This window comes from Xiphias gladius, chromosome 16 (genome assembly GCF_016859285.1).
Source record: "Xiphias gladius isolate SHS-SW01 ecotype Sanya breed wild chromosome 16, ASM1685928v1, whole genome shotgun sequence".
Classification (NCBI taxonomy): Eukaryota; Metazoa; Chordata; class Actinopteri; order Istiophoriformes; family Xiphiidae; genus Xiphias; species Xiphias gladius.
The window spans coordinates 29,133,435-29,150,157 of NC_053415.1; the positions used below are offsets into that span (position 1 = coordinate 29,133,435).

General features: G+C 40.1%; 1 protein-coding gene across 2 annotated transcripts in view; it reads left to right on the forward strand.

Moving 5' to 3' along the window:
* Window positions 1-224: 224 nt before the first annotated feature.
* The window catches only part of epc2 (enhancer of polycomb homolog 2 (Drosophila)), a 28,557-nt gene continuing 12,058 nt past the window's right edge, over window positions 225-16,723 (forward strand). Inside the window, exons 1-8 of one of the 2 annotated variants that reach the window (XM_040149068.1) lie at window positions 225-653; window positions 6,509-6,668; window positions 8,571-8,716; window positions 11,048-11,254; window positions 11,348-11,496; window positions 13,689-13,818; window positions 15,797-16,000; window positions 16,142-16,225. In XM_040149068.1, coding sequence (XP_040005002.1) covers window positions 501-653; window positions 6,509-6,668; window positions 8,571-8,716; window positions 11,048-11,254; window positions 11,348-11,496; window positions 13,689-13,818; window positions 15,797-16,000; window positions 16,142-16,225 — 1,233 coding nt within the window. In that variant the 5' untranslated portion in view covers window positions 225-500. The remainder of the gene's footprint in view (window positions 654-6,508; window positions 6,669-8,570; window positions 8,717-11,047; window positions 11,255-11,347; window positions 11,497-13,688; window positions 13,819-15,796; window positions 16,001-16,141; window positions 16,226-16,723) is intronic. The other variant, XM_040149069.1, reaches the window with a different exon arrangement.

Here is a 16,723-nt window from a genome sequence, read left to right on the forward strand (position 1 = left end):
CTGTCAGCAGTCTGCCACAGTTCGGCAGGGCTGTGTTACAGATGTGTCGGAGTTCTGCAGGGTTCTGTTAGTGTTCTGTCAGAGTTTACATAACAGTTCCATCACAGTTCGGTCTGAGTTCTAGAACTTTTTAAAAACTTTATTAGATTCTTTTTTTCTGATAAAAAGTTGCCTCCAGGAGCTGCGCGCGCACCTTCATATCTCGCGTGTGTTTTTTCGACGAGTGCCGCGGTGGCTGATGGGATTGCTAAGCCGCTGCTGTGGACATGTCCGCCATGTTTTCCGCGGCGCAGGGAGCGGAGCAGCCCGGAGAAATGGCCCCTACGTCCCGTTAAATCCACATGCTGATGAGTCCTCCTGCCGGTTACCGGAATAGCGGACACAGATGAGCTCTACTGCGGCAGACACAGTCGCGGCCGGAGCGGATTCACGTCGGTATTGGTGCGGGTTTGTGGCGGGATTCGCAGTTCCTTCGGATTGTCGCTGATTTGGCGCAAACAATGAGTAAACTCTCGTTCCGGGCGCGAGCGCTAGACGCCGCCAAACCGCTCCCGGTTTACCGCAACAGGGACCTGCCGGACCTGACCGACTGCGTGTCCATTAACCGGGCCGTCCCGCAGATGCCCACCGGTATGGAGAAAGAAGAAGAGCTGGTATGGACATGTTTTATTTTAAAATGTGTGGCTGTTAGCGTTAGATCAGTGCCACGGGGGGATTCACGATGTGTTTACGTACAGTTCTGTCCGTACGCCCTGTACGAAAAGCGGGCCACACACGAATATACGCTGGTTACGTTGACAATACGTGCAGTTTACGATATTAGCGTAGCGCCAATCAGGCATGGGCCATTTCTGTGGCTAAGGCGTTAAAGTTTTTACGTAGTTTTCATGGCAACGGGCGACGCAGAGCGTGTTGTGTCCCTGCTCTCTGCTAGCTAATCATTGTTACATTAGCTTCGGTCTGCTGCCGGTAGTAACGGCAACATGAGTCCGATTACTCTGCCGTGACACCACGGACAGTACAGACCTGTCCTGTGCATGTCAGCGCCTGCAGACTGGTACTGTGATAATACTGTGTCACAGATAAATTTCACAAATTTCAGAGGGGATTTTGGGTCTGGGTAAAGATGCAGTTTATCCAAATTGCATCCAAACATCATAATATTTAGTCTCACAGTTTCTGTTTAAATTCTTGAGTTTTGATATCCACCTTTCTGCTGCCATTCAGCCTGTGGGGCACGCAGTGATTAAAAAAGACTGATCAACTGCAGTGTCATCTGTGTTCAGAAACAGAGTTATAATTCTGGTGGTAATCCACAGATGGACTTCATTAACCAGTTTACATTGAGATTTCTACCAAAGAAACTGGACCTCTTAGCTGTGAAAGATTATCAGAGTGATTGCATATTTACATATTGTTTCAACCCTAATATAAAGGAAATGAGAGTTAGTCCACAAACTTAAATGTCTGACAATGCAACATTCTGATTTACGAGGTCGTATTTAGATAAACATCTATCTGAACAAAAAGCAGGCTGTATTTAAAGACAAGAATGACATGTCCACATGTACTGTAACAGAGACCAAATAATATAACACAAATCCTAAAAAGAGCCCGTAGCACACATCAACATATTGAATCCACATTATTGCATTAGGGCTGCAACTAACAATTATTTTCATTATTATTTAATCTGCCAGTTATTTTAAGATTACTTATTTAGTCTTTACAATCGCAAAAACTGTGACTGTCACTTTGCAGAGTCAACCATGTCAAAAACCCACAATACTTACTAAATTTAAGGTCAGTAAAGACTGGAAATATTTGGACGGTTACAAATTTTCTTTTGGTTTGTGCTGAGCTTCAGCACATTCAAGTTGTAATAAAATAATGGACACTAAAATAAAGAGCCCAGTCTCAGCTTTAATTTGAATAGGTTAACATCAATTTAGAAAGAGCTGTGTGTGAGATAAAGTCCTTTAAACACATAGTGCCTGGAGTAACTGACATAAGAAAATAATGTAATGACAGCCTCTAAACATTTCTTGTAGCCATCTAGAAGCTTCTTGCACCTGTCTGCTGGTAGTTTCTGCCACTCTTCCATTGCTATGTGTTCAAGTTCTTTTAGCTCTGCAGGAGTCCTGATGGCAGATTTCAGCTCTTTCCAAAGGTTTTCAATGGGATTTAGGTCAAGACTCATTGCTGGCCAGTTTAAAATAGTCCACCTTTTCTTTTTCAATCATTCTTTTGTGCTGCTGGATGTGTGCTTTGGGTCGTTGTGCTTCTGAAAGACCCAAGACCTTCGCCTCAAACCTAGTTTTCTAACATCGTGTAACACATTTCGCTCTAAAATGCCATGGTTATCTTCTGATTTCATCATTCCTTTGGTACATTAAATGCCTCCAGTACCAGAGGCAGCAAAGCAGCCCCACAGCATGATAGAACCTCCACCATGTTTTACTGTAGGTGGGGTGTTCTTTTCCTTATGGGTTTCATTTTATCGCCTATAAACAAACTGAAAGCATTGCGTTCCCAAAGAACTCTGCTTTGGTTTCAACTGTCCATAGAACATTATTCTAAAAAGACTGTGGCTTATCTGTGAAAGTTTTTGTAACATTAGTCTTGCCTTTTTGTGCCTTTCTTTCAAATATGTTGATATCCTTGGCCTTTGCCTGTGGGGCCCTACTTGGTTTAGTGTGCGGCGTATGGTACGGGCTGAAACCACCACTCCAGATTGATCCAGGTCAGCCTAAAGCTCTTCATCAACCTTCGCACACTTCTCTCATTGAGCTTCTTCGTAGCACCATGTCCTGGAAGCGTCTTAACAGTTTTATGACTGTGAAGCTTCATGATAATATTACGAGCTGTTGAAACAGGGACTTGAAGATCTTTAGCGATTGCCTTGTAGCCTTTGGAATGTTTGTTTTTTGATAATAGCATTTCTGATGCTCTGACAGCTCTCTTGTCTTCCTCATTGTGAAAAAGAAAGTGGAAAAAATTATCTCCTTTTTATGTAGTAAAACCACAATTCTTTGGTTAATTCAGGTCATGTGACTACTGAAAGCTAAGATCAGGTGAGTCTTATTTGATTGTTTGTTTTTGAGGAACTAATTTAAATTTATCAAAAGGGTGCCAATAATTGTGTTGAGCATACATTTTATGTCTGTATTTTTTTATTTCACTATCTGAAAGTTCTTTTTTTGTTGTTGTTGTTCAGTAACCTTGGACATTTTATTAAAATATTTTGATTATAAAAAATTGGTTAATTCGCATTTATTTATGAATGTATTATAAATTCTGTACTTAAAATTCAGGGGTGCCAATAACTTCACCCAGGACTGTATGTTTGGGAGCGTTGTCCTGCTGAATGATGAAATGTCGTGAGTTTTGATGCATTTGGCTGAATCTGAGCTCACAAAATGCTCCTGTGTTACTCTGCATTCATCCCATTGCTCCCATCAGCAGTGAAATCATCAATTAATGCCATTGTGCCAGTTTAGTTGGCTGCCATACAAGCCCAAACCATAACAGAACCACCAAAATGTTTGACAGATGAGGCAGTGGCTTTAGGTCATGGCCTGTTCCTTGTTTCTCTGCAATTACCTCTTTCCATAATTTTGATAGAGGTTGATTTTTGTCTCATCAGTCCATAGAACTCTGTTCCAGAACTCTACTGGTTTTTTCTTGTGTGTTTTTTTTTTTTTTTTTTTTTTTTTTTTTTTTGTGAACTGCAGCCTTGCCTTTCTGTTTTTGAGGTTTACCAGGGCTTTGCATCTTGTGGTTAATCCTCTGAGGTTCTGGTCTTAAAGTCTTCTCTTGATCGTTGACAACTACATGTATGCCAACATCCTGGAGAACATTCTTGACTTGATGTGCAATCAGAAAGGGGTTTTTCTTCACCATGCAAAGAATTTTCTGCTCATCCACAAGACTTGTGTTCCTTGGTCTACCAGTTCGTTTGCCATTTTCTAGTTTTTTTTTTTTTTTTTTTTTTTTTTTTTAAGAATGTACACAACTGTGTATTTTGGCAAACAAACTACTTTTGAAACCTCTGATAGATATTGTTTTTGTTTTTTTTTGTTTTTTTGTTTCTTTTTTTGAGCGTCATTATCTTCTTCACTTGCATGGTCTTAACTCCTCATATTGACAGACAACTCCTCAATCTAAATGGCGGCTCTGTCAACTCTGAGCCACGTGTGAGCTTTCTTTGTGCATGAACTAACATTGAAACGACACACTGCTGTCCAATTACTTTTGAACCCCTAAAATTTGGGCACTGTGTTTCCAGAGCTATATATCCTGCATAGCTCTTTCTATATTGATGTAAACCGTCTCAAAATTAAAGCTGAGACTTGGCACTTAAATGTAGTATCCATTATTTTATTTCAAATTGAATGTTCTAAGGAACAAAACACTTTTAACTGTGCCAATACTTCTGGTCTTGACTGTAAATTAGGCTTTTCTTTCTCATAGTCTACCGGACAAACCAGGTATAGCTTGTAAAACACGGATCATTAAGTTTCTGGGAACTTTTGATATTCACTTTAAGAACTGCGGTGCTTTGAAACTATTTTCCAGGACAGTGCTGTTCTTCAGCAGCGAATCAGCTGACATATATCTGTCAGCTAAATTACAGCGACAGACAGATAAATCCAGAAATCTTCCAGATTCCCAGTCTGAACAGGTTCACAGATTCTGTCCTGGTTATGTTTAGTGTATCTGCTTCGGAAAATATAATTAAGACTGATGATAAAATTTAACAGGTCACTGTCAGATGTTATAAAACAGCAGTAGAATTCTCTAATACGGTGGCAAGAAAATGTCAGTGAACCCTTTGAATTACCTGGTTTTCTGCATTAATTGGTCATAAAATTTTACAAGATCATCTAAGTCCAAAGTATAGTCAAACACAATGTGCTTAAGCTAATAAGACAGTTATAATTTTACATGTCTTTATTCAACACACACATTAAACATTCACAATGCTGGTGGAAAAAGCAAGTCAATCCCTGAATCAATAATTGGTTAAACCTCCTTTGGCAACACTAACCTAAAAAAAACTCTCCAGTAGCTGTGGATCAGACCTACACAACGTTCAGGAGGAATGTTGGACCATTCTTCTACAGAGCTGCTTCAGCTCAGACATATTCTCAGGATGTTTGGTATGTACGGCTCTCTAAGCTTATTTCACAGCATCTCTGTTGGGTTAAGGTCTGGGCTCTGACTGGCCCACTCCAGAAGGTGGATTTTCTTTGTTTGAAGTCATGCTGTAGTAGAATTACTTCAGTGTTTAAGGCCATTGTCCTGCTGCATCACCCAGTTTTTACTGATCTTCAGCTGGTGACAGCCACCCTGACATTATCCTGTCAGATACCTTGATAACTTTGGGAATTCATTTCCCCCTCGATGATGTTGAGCTGGCCAGGCCCAGAGGCCGCAAAGCCCCAAATCATGACTCTCCCGCTACTGTACTACCATTCTGGGAGGATGTTTGCATGTTGGTATGCATTGCTGTTTGCTCTGGAGTTCGGTGATGTTTTTTTGGAGAGCAGCAACTTCCTCTGTGGTGTCCTGCCATGGACTCCATGCACCATGATTTGCGTATGTTAAACTCATGAACAGAAATGTTAAGCAGCTCTCAATGATTCCTTTAATACCTTAGCTGTTGCTTTGGGCTTTTTATTTACCTCACTGATCATTCTGCTTTGTGCCTTTGGAGTCGTCTTAGCTGGGCGCTTCTTGGGAGAGTAGCCACAGAACTTAATCATCTCCATTTATCAAAAATTTGACTGTGGACTGATGAATATCTAAACTCTTTAAGATGACTCTGTAATCCTTCAGCTTTATGAAAATCAAAATTCTTCATCCTAAATTAAAAGAGATCCTAAAAGAGATCGTTTTTGCAGTGCATGGTTCACATCAGCAGATGCTTCTTATGAACAGCTCAACTCAAAATGTTTGAGTGTAAAGTAGCTCTAACCCACACCTCCAGTCTGGTTTCATTGACTGGACTCCAGGTTTGCTAACTCCTGACTCCAATTAGCTTTTGTGTATGTCGTTATCCGAGAGGTTCACATACTTTTTCCAACTTACATTGTGAATTCTTGAATGATGTTTTAAAAATGGAAAAGAACAATACACAGATTTGTGTGTTGTTATTTAAAACAGATTGTGGTTGTTCATTATTGTAACTTAGATAAAGACCCGACCGTAATTTAAGACAAATTTATACAGAAATGCAAGTAAATCTAAGGGTTAACCTAATTCGTCTTGCTGATGTAAATTATGAAACTGGTGATAAAATTGATCAGTGGATTCACTGTGAGAGTTTGAAGAGAGTGATTATCATTCATTCAGACAACGTTTTAAACAGAGCTGCAGCCTGTGAGAGGACTGACTGCGCTTCTCTTCTTTGTTGTGATCATTAAGTTCCACCCCTGCGGACCAGATTGAACAGGACATGGTTCTGTACAGATAGTGTTGATGTGTGTTTCTGGTTGTGTTTCAGGAGCACCACCTGCAGAGGGCAATCTCAGCCCAGCAAGTGTTCAGGGAGAAGAAGGAGAACATGGTGATCCCTGTACCCGAAGCAGAGAGTAACACCACCTACTACGACCGGCTGTACAAAGGAGAGGTCAAAGTTCCCAAACAGCTCATCCACATACAGCGTAAGTATTACTTAGTACTGACCTACACCCGTACTATGTCTGTACAGTGTCTGACTAAGTCTGTACTGCATATTCACTGCATCTGACTATACTGTGTGTACAAATACCAATGGTATTCTGGACTACACCCGCTGTAACTGGATTCTCCCTGAAACGGAATTCTACCAGTCGACTCTGAATTGCCAGTTTTTTATATAACTTGCCAGAGATTAATATGAAACACCTCATTAAGACCACTGGAAGACAAAATATTAAGAAAATAGATCCAAAATGTTTCATGGTGGGGGAGTTTATTTTCATGACCCCATTTTCTTTTTGGCCTCACCATTTTTTCAGTACCAGTATTATCACAGTGTGCTGACATTATGTCTTCCATGTTTAAAGTGTCTGCTTTTGTTATCCTTTGTTCACTGATGTGAAAAGGAAACATTTTAAACTGTCACTAATCTAATGTGTTCATAAGAAATGTGGATCAGAATCAGCAGTGTGTACAGTTATATTTTGATTCACAAAATCCAGAATTCTTGATGATTCAGTTACAGAACATAAATACTAGTGTTAAAACGCTTCTCAGAATTTATCCTGTGAGCTTAAATTTTTTTGCTATATTCAACAAGTGAACAACACTGGTGATTCCTTGATTATAAAAGTTTAGCCGATAATTTGTCAAGTCATATTATCGGCTAGAATGTAAACCCATTTCCTGGCTATAAAACAGTGGACCAGGATTTATTTTACTCTGCAAATGCAAAACAACTAAAACATGACACATTTGTATTTTTGGCTGGACTGTAACAGTGGGGCAAGCCCTTTTAAACGTAAGTGAGTGAGTGTTAGTTAGTGAGTGAGTGAGTGAGTGATAGATAGATAGAGTTACACCATTGTTAAGTCGAATGCGACGTGACTGGGTGCTGACGTTACACCATTGGTCGGCGGGCCGAATGTTCGAGTTTCCCCATTGTCTGTTGCACTTTCAAAATGAATTGGTGTGAACAGTCTCTGTTGCCTCATCAGGGGGTCGTATACCGGCAGTGTTGCCAACTTAGTGCTTTTGTAATTAGATTTACCGACTTTTCAGACCCCGTTAGCGAGTTGTCTTCACAAAAGCACCTAGTGAAAAATCTGGCTACTTTTTGCACAACCATTAGGTACTTTCTATCGAAGATAGTCGCCAGTATTGCGGTTGGAATTTCCCTCCGCAGGCACATCTCTCTATCCGTCTCAGTCAGCTGACCGCACGGCAGTTGCAAAGATGTGAATGTGCTTCTAATTTCCCTCTGAGTGATCATTTTACAAGTAAATTTAGCCAAAATCACAGCACAGCCGTTGTCTTTAATTTATGTGTGGTGATTTTGTCAGGCATCGTCTCGGTTAAAATTAGGATTTTAATTTTGCTTTATTAAAATACTGTATATGTGAGCACATGGAGTACGAGAGAAGCAAACAGATAAAGGATGGTCCAGCAACATACTAGGTTTTGACCTAGTCTTTTTACATCTACATGTGCAAAACATTTGAGCAGAATAATAAAAAATCCTGTGACACTTACATTCTGTATATTTTAGAAACATAAAAGCTGTCCCATACAGCTACACATGGACTGTCAGTAAATGTTTCACGTAAGTACAGACATCCACTGTAAAGATCACCGTGAGTACAGACAGCACAGAAACTGACAGTCCTCTGACTAATTCATCTGCACTGTTTGTGTTAATGAAACATCAGCCTTAGATCTGCAGACAGCTGTTAGCTTGTGTTTCTCAGATCGGTGCACTGATATCAGTACTATGTACTGTTACTACTAACATCAGTATGTCCGTACTGTGTGTACTAACATCAGTATGTATCTATTGTGTGTACTAAAATCAATATGTAATCCATGTACTCTCTGTTATCATGCAGCTCTGGGTCTAGACCTGGAACACCCGGACTACGACATGGACTCAGAGGACGAGACGCTGCTCAACAGACTGAACAGAAAGATGGAGATCAGACCTTTGCAGTTTGAGATCATGGTGGACCGATTGGAGAAGGCCAGCACACACCAGGTAACACTGAACACACACACACACACACACACACCAGGTAACACACACACACACACACACACACACACACACACACACACACACACACACCAGGTAACACACACACACACACACACCAGGTAACACACACACACACACACACACACACACACACACACACACACACACACCAGGTAACACACACACACACACACACCAGGTAACACACACACACACACACACCAGGTAACACACACACACACACACACACCAGGTAACACACACACACACACACACCAGGTAACACACACACACACACACAGGTAACACACACACACACAGGTAACACACACACACACACCAGGTAACACACACACCAGGTAACACACACACACACACACACACACGGTAACACACACACACACACACACACGGTAACACACACACACACACACACACACACACCAGGTAACACACACACACACACACACACACACACCAGGTAACACACACACACACACACACACCAGGTAACACACACACACACACACACACACACACCAGGTAACACACACACACACACCAGGTAACACACACACACACACACACACCAGGTAACACACACACACACACACCAGGTAACACACACACACACACACACACACACACCAGGTAACACACACACACACACACACACACACACACACCAGGTAACACACACACACACACACACACACACACACACACACACACACACACACACACCAGGTAACACACACACACACACACACACACACACACACCAGGTAACACACACACACACACACACACACACCAGGTAACACACACACACACACACACACACACCAGGTAACACACACACACACACACACACACCAGGTAACACACACACACACACACACACACACACCAGGTAACACACACACACACACACACACACACACACACCAGGTAACACACACACACACACACACACACACACACACACACACACACACACACACACACACACCAGGTAACACACACACACACACACACACACCAGGTAACACACACACACACACACACACACACACCAGGTAACACACACACACACACACACACACACACCAGGTAACACACACACACACACACACACACACACACACACACACAACACACACACACACACACACACACACACACCAGGTAACACACACACACACACACACACACACACACACACCAGGTAACACACACACACACACACACACACACACACCAGGTAACACACACACACACACACACACACACACACACCAGGTAACACACACACACACACCACACACACACACACACACCAGGTAACACACACACACACACACACACACACACCAGGTAACACACACACACACACACACACACACACCAGGTAACACACACACACACACACACACACACACACCAGGTAACACACACACACACACACACACACACACACACCAGGTAACACACACACACACACACACACACACACACCAGGTAACACACACACACACACACACACACACCAGGTAACACACACACACCAGGTCACACACACACACACACCAGGTCACTCACACACACACCAGGTCACACACTCACACACACACCAGGTCACACACACACACCAGGTAACACACGCGCACACACACACACACCAGGTCACTCACACACACACACACACACCAGGTCACACACACACACCAGGTCACACACACCAGGTCACACACACACACACACACACCAGGTCACTCGCACACACACGCACACACCAGGTAACACACACACACACCAGGTAACTCTGAACACAAAGGTTTCCTATTTATTGCCTTTGTAACTTCCTGGTCTATGATTATTGATGAATGTATTAATATATTGTTTTTAGATTGAGTGTCAGCTCTACTGATGTGTTATTCAAACATGTTAGTTTGTGTGTTAGTGTTAATGTTGTTTGTGGTAGTTCATCTTTCATGTGTTGTCTGGCTGTGTTTCATTATAGCTGATTATTTTATCAGTTTATCAATTAGTCTGTCAAATGTTACAAAACAGTGAAAAAAACAAAGCAATTTAATTTGCTATCATAAATAAATAAATAAATAAAGAAAATTCTTACATCGGAGAAGCTGAAACCAGAAAATACTTTGTTTATTTTGTTTGGAAAAATGACTGGAACGATTACTCGATCATCGGAATAGTTGCTGATTGACTAATTCTTGCAACTCTGAAGTCACTAGCTGGTGATGGACAGAATGTCAGAGAGGTTTAAAAAATACTCTTGGTGTGTTCTGATTTTGGTTCTGGTTTCAGCTGATCTCTCCATCAGAGGCGAAGCTGCTGCTGAATGAGGATGACTACCTGCTGAAGTCGGTATATGATTACTGGGTGAGGAAGAGGAAGAACTGCCGGGGTCCGTCACTGATTCCTTACATCAAACAGGAGAAGAGAGATGGATCCACCAACAATGATGCCTACGTGGCCTTCAGACGGAGGACTGAGAAGATGCAGACCAGGAAGGTCAGTTGGCACTTTTATCTTCAGTTTAACAAAAAAAAACACAGACTGCAAGAGTTCACGAATAGATGATGTTTTTGTCTCTGACTTCCTCAGAACCGTAAGAATGACGAGGCGTCGTATGAGAAGATGCTGAGACTGAGGAGAGAGTTCAGTCGGACTGTCACCATCCTGGAGATGATCAAGAGGAGAGAAAAGTCCAAGAGGGAGCTGTTGCACCTCACCCTGGAGGTTGTGGAGAAGAGGTGAGGATGGGGGAGGACAAGGGAGGAGATTTAGAAATGTTGATAAACTCTACACATTCAGTACATCTCTGGATGAAAAATGTAAATGAAATGAAGTAGCCTAAATAAGTTTCCATCACTGCAGTGGCATCTCACATGAAAACACTAACACTCTAATGTATGTAAAGGATTCTACTTTTTAACAAAGAACTCTCTCCATCACATCCTGTAGGACATGTTTCATGTTTTAATTATGTCATAAAGGTTAAATGTTCTAAATAAGTGTAGTCAATTTTTAATGGTGAGATGTCTTTTCACCTGCTGACAAGAGAACCACACTGACTGTTCTGAGCTGGTATCAACTGCTCCAACAATCAGTCACCACCCTGGGAAAAACGACGCTACATTGGAAAGACAATCAAGCCATTTTATAATATAGTAAGAATAATAAAAAAGTTTATTTATATAGCACCTAATCAAAATTAGTGATTACAAAGAGCTTTACAGAAGCCAGTCATAAAGCAATAAAATTGATTGAAAACTGTGAAAAATTTAGATCAAAAACTGGAAATGACACAATCCAGCTCAGACAAATTACAACCATACAGTATTATCAGTAGTATCACATGACAGTAAACTGATTAAATACAATTCATAAAGATATTAAAGGATAATTCTGGTTTATTTCAACTTGGTGTATTTCCCATAAATATGGGAAATGGGTAATGCTAACTTTGTACTCCCCACATCCATTGTTGAGATTCGGGGAAACAAGGAATCATGCAAAACAACCTCTATTTGGGCAACCAGCATGACTTTCCTCCAGCTTTCCAAATGGACCAGGTTTTTACATTAATAATTTCAAACGCTTGTCTTTTGAGTCTGATTGAAAATAAACACAGAAATGAATGGGTCTACATTCAGGGCAACTTGCGGGCTGACCCAATCACCCTGCATAATTTATCTGCACACGTCAGTTTGTTCATTTTCAGTTTTTTCTTTATTTTTATTTAATAACTTTTTTTGGCTTTTGTCACATGTAAAATAAAAAAAAAAAAAACTGAAATAATAAGTTACTAAGTCAAACCATAAAACAGGGCATGAACTCCAGTCTCCTGGGTGAAAGTCCTGTATTTGACCCATTCATCCACCACGACCTGCTTGATATGTGGACTTTGTTGCTCTTTATAATACCTCTTCTGACTCTCTAAAGCCGTTCTAGGAAAAAGCCTTCGCCAATTAAAATACATTTCTTGCCAAAAGAAAGACATGACAGTAATATTAGATAACCTGCTAACACACAATATATATATACCTTGTGTTTAGAATGCATGGAGAACTTCAAAATCACCTGGAAGAAAACATGAATGCTTTTCGTCCTATTTAGACTGGGGTAGGGGCGAAGTTAAGACTTCTGTGTGCCTGAAATGAGTATGATTTCACTGACGAAAAAAAAAGTAACTTAAAAAAAAAAAGCTGTAGAATGCTCATGCTGGTTGACCCAAGATATGCTGTTTTGCACGGATCCTTCTTTCCCCAAATCTCAACAATGCAGGTTTCGATTGCAAAGTTAGCACTTCCCATAAAGACAAGATAGTGATATTTATGTAAATACACAAAGTTGAAATAAACCAGAATTATCCTTTAAATTGAGTAATCTACAGGCATGTCTGTCTCCTGTACACAGAAGAGACAGAACATGATTTTATTTTCATGGTTTCTGCCTGATAAAATGTTTAAGTATGGAATATTTCTCAAAGTGTTTCATAAAAGGACATGTTTAACATTGGTGTTGACAGTGTCAGATATGCAACGTTAATCATTGTCATTAAGAAGAACAGATTGTTATGTACTGTTTGGAAATAAATAATATTCACACTGATTCAAACATGTTATAAACTTCTGCTTCTTTGTATCTAGTAGACCGTGGTGCATTGTGGGAGACATTTAGTTCTGAACACAGCTTCAAAGAGATGTTAGGAAGTTTGCATCATGTGCAGGTAAAGGGTTCTCTGTGTTAGTATTTTATAGACACTAGACGCCCCTGTCTACTACCTGCGGTGCATTAATGTGTACGTAAGTGCAACCTCAGACCTCAAGTAGTGTATTGCAACAGACCTTGAAACTGTCCATGATTGGCTCTGAAGGTTTTAAATGATGGATGTTATTAGTTGAATCAGTCCTGATTTTGTGTTGATGTTTCCTGTGTTCAGGTATCAAATGGGAGACTTCAGTGGAGACATCCTTAGAGAGGTTTCGCTGCCTCTCATGGAGAAACCAGTGTACAGCACTCCAGTTACTCTGAACAATGGGAACAGATACAAAACTGACATCAAGATCAAGGTACTGACTCTTTGTATACAGTTAGGTACATAAGTATTTGGACAGTGATGCAATTTTAGTAATTTTGCCTCTGCATACCACCACAAAGGATTTGAAACGAAGCCATCAAAATGTGATTGAAGTGTAGACTTTAAGCTTTAATTCAGCTTTAAATATCACATTAACCTAAATGGTTAATGTGATATTCTTCTTAAACCTATTGAATTAAAGCTGAAAGTCTACACTTCAATCACATCTTGATGACTTCATTTCAAATCCGTTGTGGTAGTGCAGAGAGGCAAAATTACAAAAATTGTGTCACTGTCCAAATACTTATGTACCTAACTGTACATCTGTCTGATCCTTTACTCATCTGTCTGTGTGTTTTTTTGACTTTCAAAAACAGAATAACAAAACAGACCTTTCATTGTTTCTGTCGTCAGGTATTAAAGTTGAACAGGTTTAATTTCCTGTTTCTCGTCTGTCAAACAAAATAACTATTCGAACCAACTCGTCAAACATGATCGACCTGATGATGTTTTTGGAGTTCAAAGTTGATATTTCACTTGAAAGCTAGGTATTCAATTTTCACCAGATAGGTATTCTGTGAAAATTAAAAACCAGTCTGAAGATAATCCCTCCATCCATGACCATACCTCTCCCTAATAAACCGCCTTTAACCTTCACAACTGAGCTACCTCGGCATGATGTGTAAAAGGCCTTTATTGAGAAAATGGAGTACAAAAAGGTTCTTTTCAATTGGACAATAAAACTGATGAAACATGAGGTAGTTTAAAGTCCTGACTGTCCTGTGATGTGAACTGTTATATTATGTGAACACAGGTTACTGGACTGTCACGACTCTACGTGATGAGCTGACTCACACTGTCAGACACATATCTGAGATCTGTTTGTGTTTGTCGATCAGGTGTTATCTCTGGTGACGATAGGTGGACACATTTACACTTGTCAATTCACCTATCCAGATAAAACCCAGCTCAGACCTGAGAAACTTTAATTGTCCAAATATCAGCCCTTTCGTTGGTCAGATCACAAATCTGAGTTTTCCCTACAGATTGTATGTCAATCATCTTAGACTGACTGCTGTCAAAATGTTAATTAAATCCAGACGCATTGTTGATTTAGTAAATAAGGCATCACAGATGATTCATGTTGGCGATTTTAGTTATTTTATCTTATGCCCAAACACTCGTGATTATCAGACCAGTTACAGTTTATCTGACCAAAACCCTGCTGGCAGTTCTACACAAGGGATCAGTCTAAAATGAATTGTTTACTTTGTTTTTCCCGACTGCTAATCTGATCATTTATTTGACTTATATCAGCTTCTGGCTTTTACATAAAGAAGCCTACAGATTGTCTGTTTTCTGGGAAAAATTGGTCTATGACAGTTTTTGTTCTCCAAAAAAACATGGAAAACATGTTCTGGGCCACAAAAATGGTGTCGATCCTCTTGAAAATTAAAAATAGGGCTGTTTAATGGTTAAGTATTTATATAAAACTTTCTTTCTTCCCTAAAGGTTCTTCTGAAAAGTTTTTGGTAGGTTTTCCGTAGATGAAAATGTTAAAAACCATGTGTTTTTCATAGTTTTATTTCAGTTTCTGACAGTAATATAAAACCAGAGTCATAGGTATGTTTTAATGTTGAGCAGTCATTTGCCAAGTTTCCATACAACTGTAGCTCATTATTTAAACCAAATTTAAAGAAAATGTTGAATGAAAAATGTAAGTGAAGTCTTGTATCAATCCAGTCCTGTTGTGTGAATATGAGCTGATTGGTTGGTTGAAACTAATTCTCTAGGCGGTACCATGAATCCACTGCAGAAACCATGTGGAAAACATGATGGAAATCTGACATTTCTGTTTGTTTTGTGTATTAATGTGAGGAAGGCTTTAGTCTCCTCAGTACTCCACACCGATCTAAGGTTTCAGGATTTCTCTCCCTTAGTTTATTCAGTATGTATTTCTTCTGTTTCAGATGCAGAAGAAGCAGGAGTCCATTAGAGAAGAGCCTCCCTTCGACCTGCTCAGAACGAAGAAGAAGAACATCAGACGGGACAGATTATGTCCTCCGCAGAGACGTCCTGGTCGACCCCCCGGTCCCTACACCGTCAACCAGGCCGATATCAAACAGTATGACTTCCACAGCTCAGGAGAGGACGACTGTCCACCACCACCGCTGGTCAGCATCACATCTGTCTGATCATCTTGTTATTATACTGAAGAAATACTCCATAGCAAACTAACACAATCCAGTTGTGATATAACATCTTTACTTCTTTTACACCTTTTACTAAATTTGATTGTATTTATGTCTCCTCAGTCTCCTCCGTCCTCACCTGATGAAGAGAATAATCCTGATGGAGTTTTTGTCTTCAGGAGGAAAGCTGGATGTCAATATCTCTCTGTGAGTTTCTCATCTTTCATTTATGTCTTCCAGTAAAGCACGGAGATACCACAAAATCTGGTTTGTATAATATTAGATCAATAATCAATGCTACTGACAGCAGTGAAAAATACATTTACTCAGTAATTTACTTTGTTACTATACATGTATATCCAAATATTTACGGTCTGGACTGTACTTCTTCTGCACTACATTTATCAGATGGCTGCAGTTTACAGAAAGAACATGTTACTGGTTTATAAAATATAATGCACTACTAAAAGATGTCACTAACATAAGATAAAACTTCATTTATGATCTTTATTGTATCACAACAGCAGCACAGAGACGGGTATGAACAGGATACAGACGAGTAAATGAAGTATATGCATATAAGAAAGTTAAGAAGCTTTTTACCGTTTGTCAACCCTGTATTTTCATACAGGTTGCAACATATCCAGTTGTTGGTTAACACCCTTACTGTCTATTTTTTTTTTTTTTACTGTCTTACCACTGCAG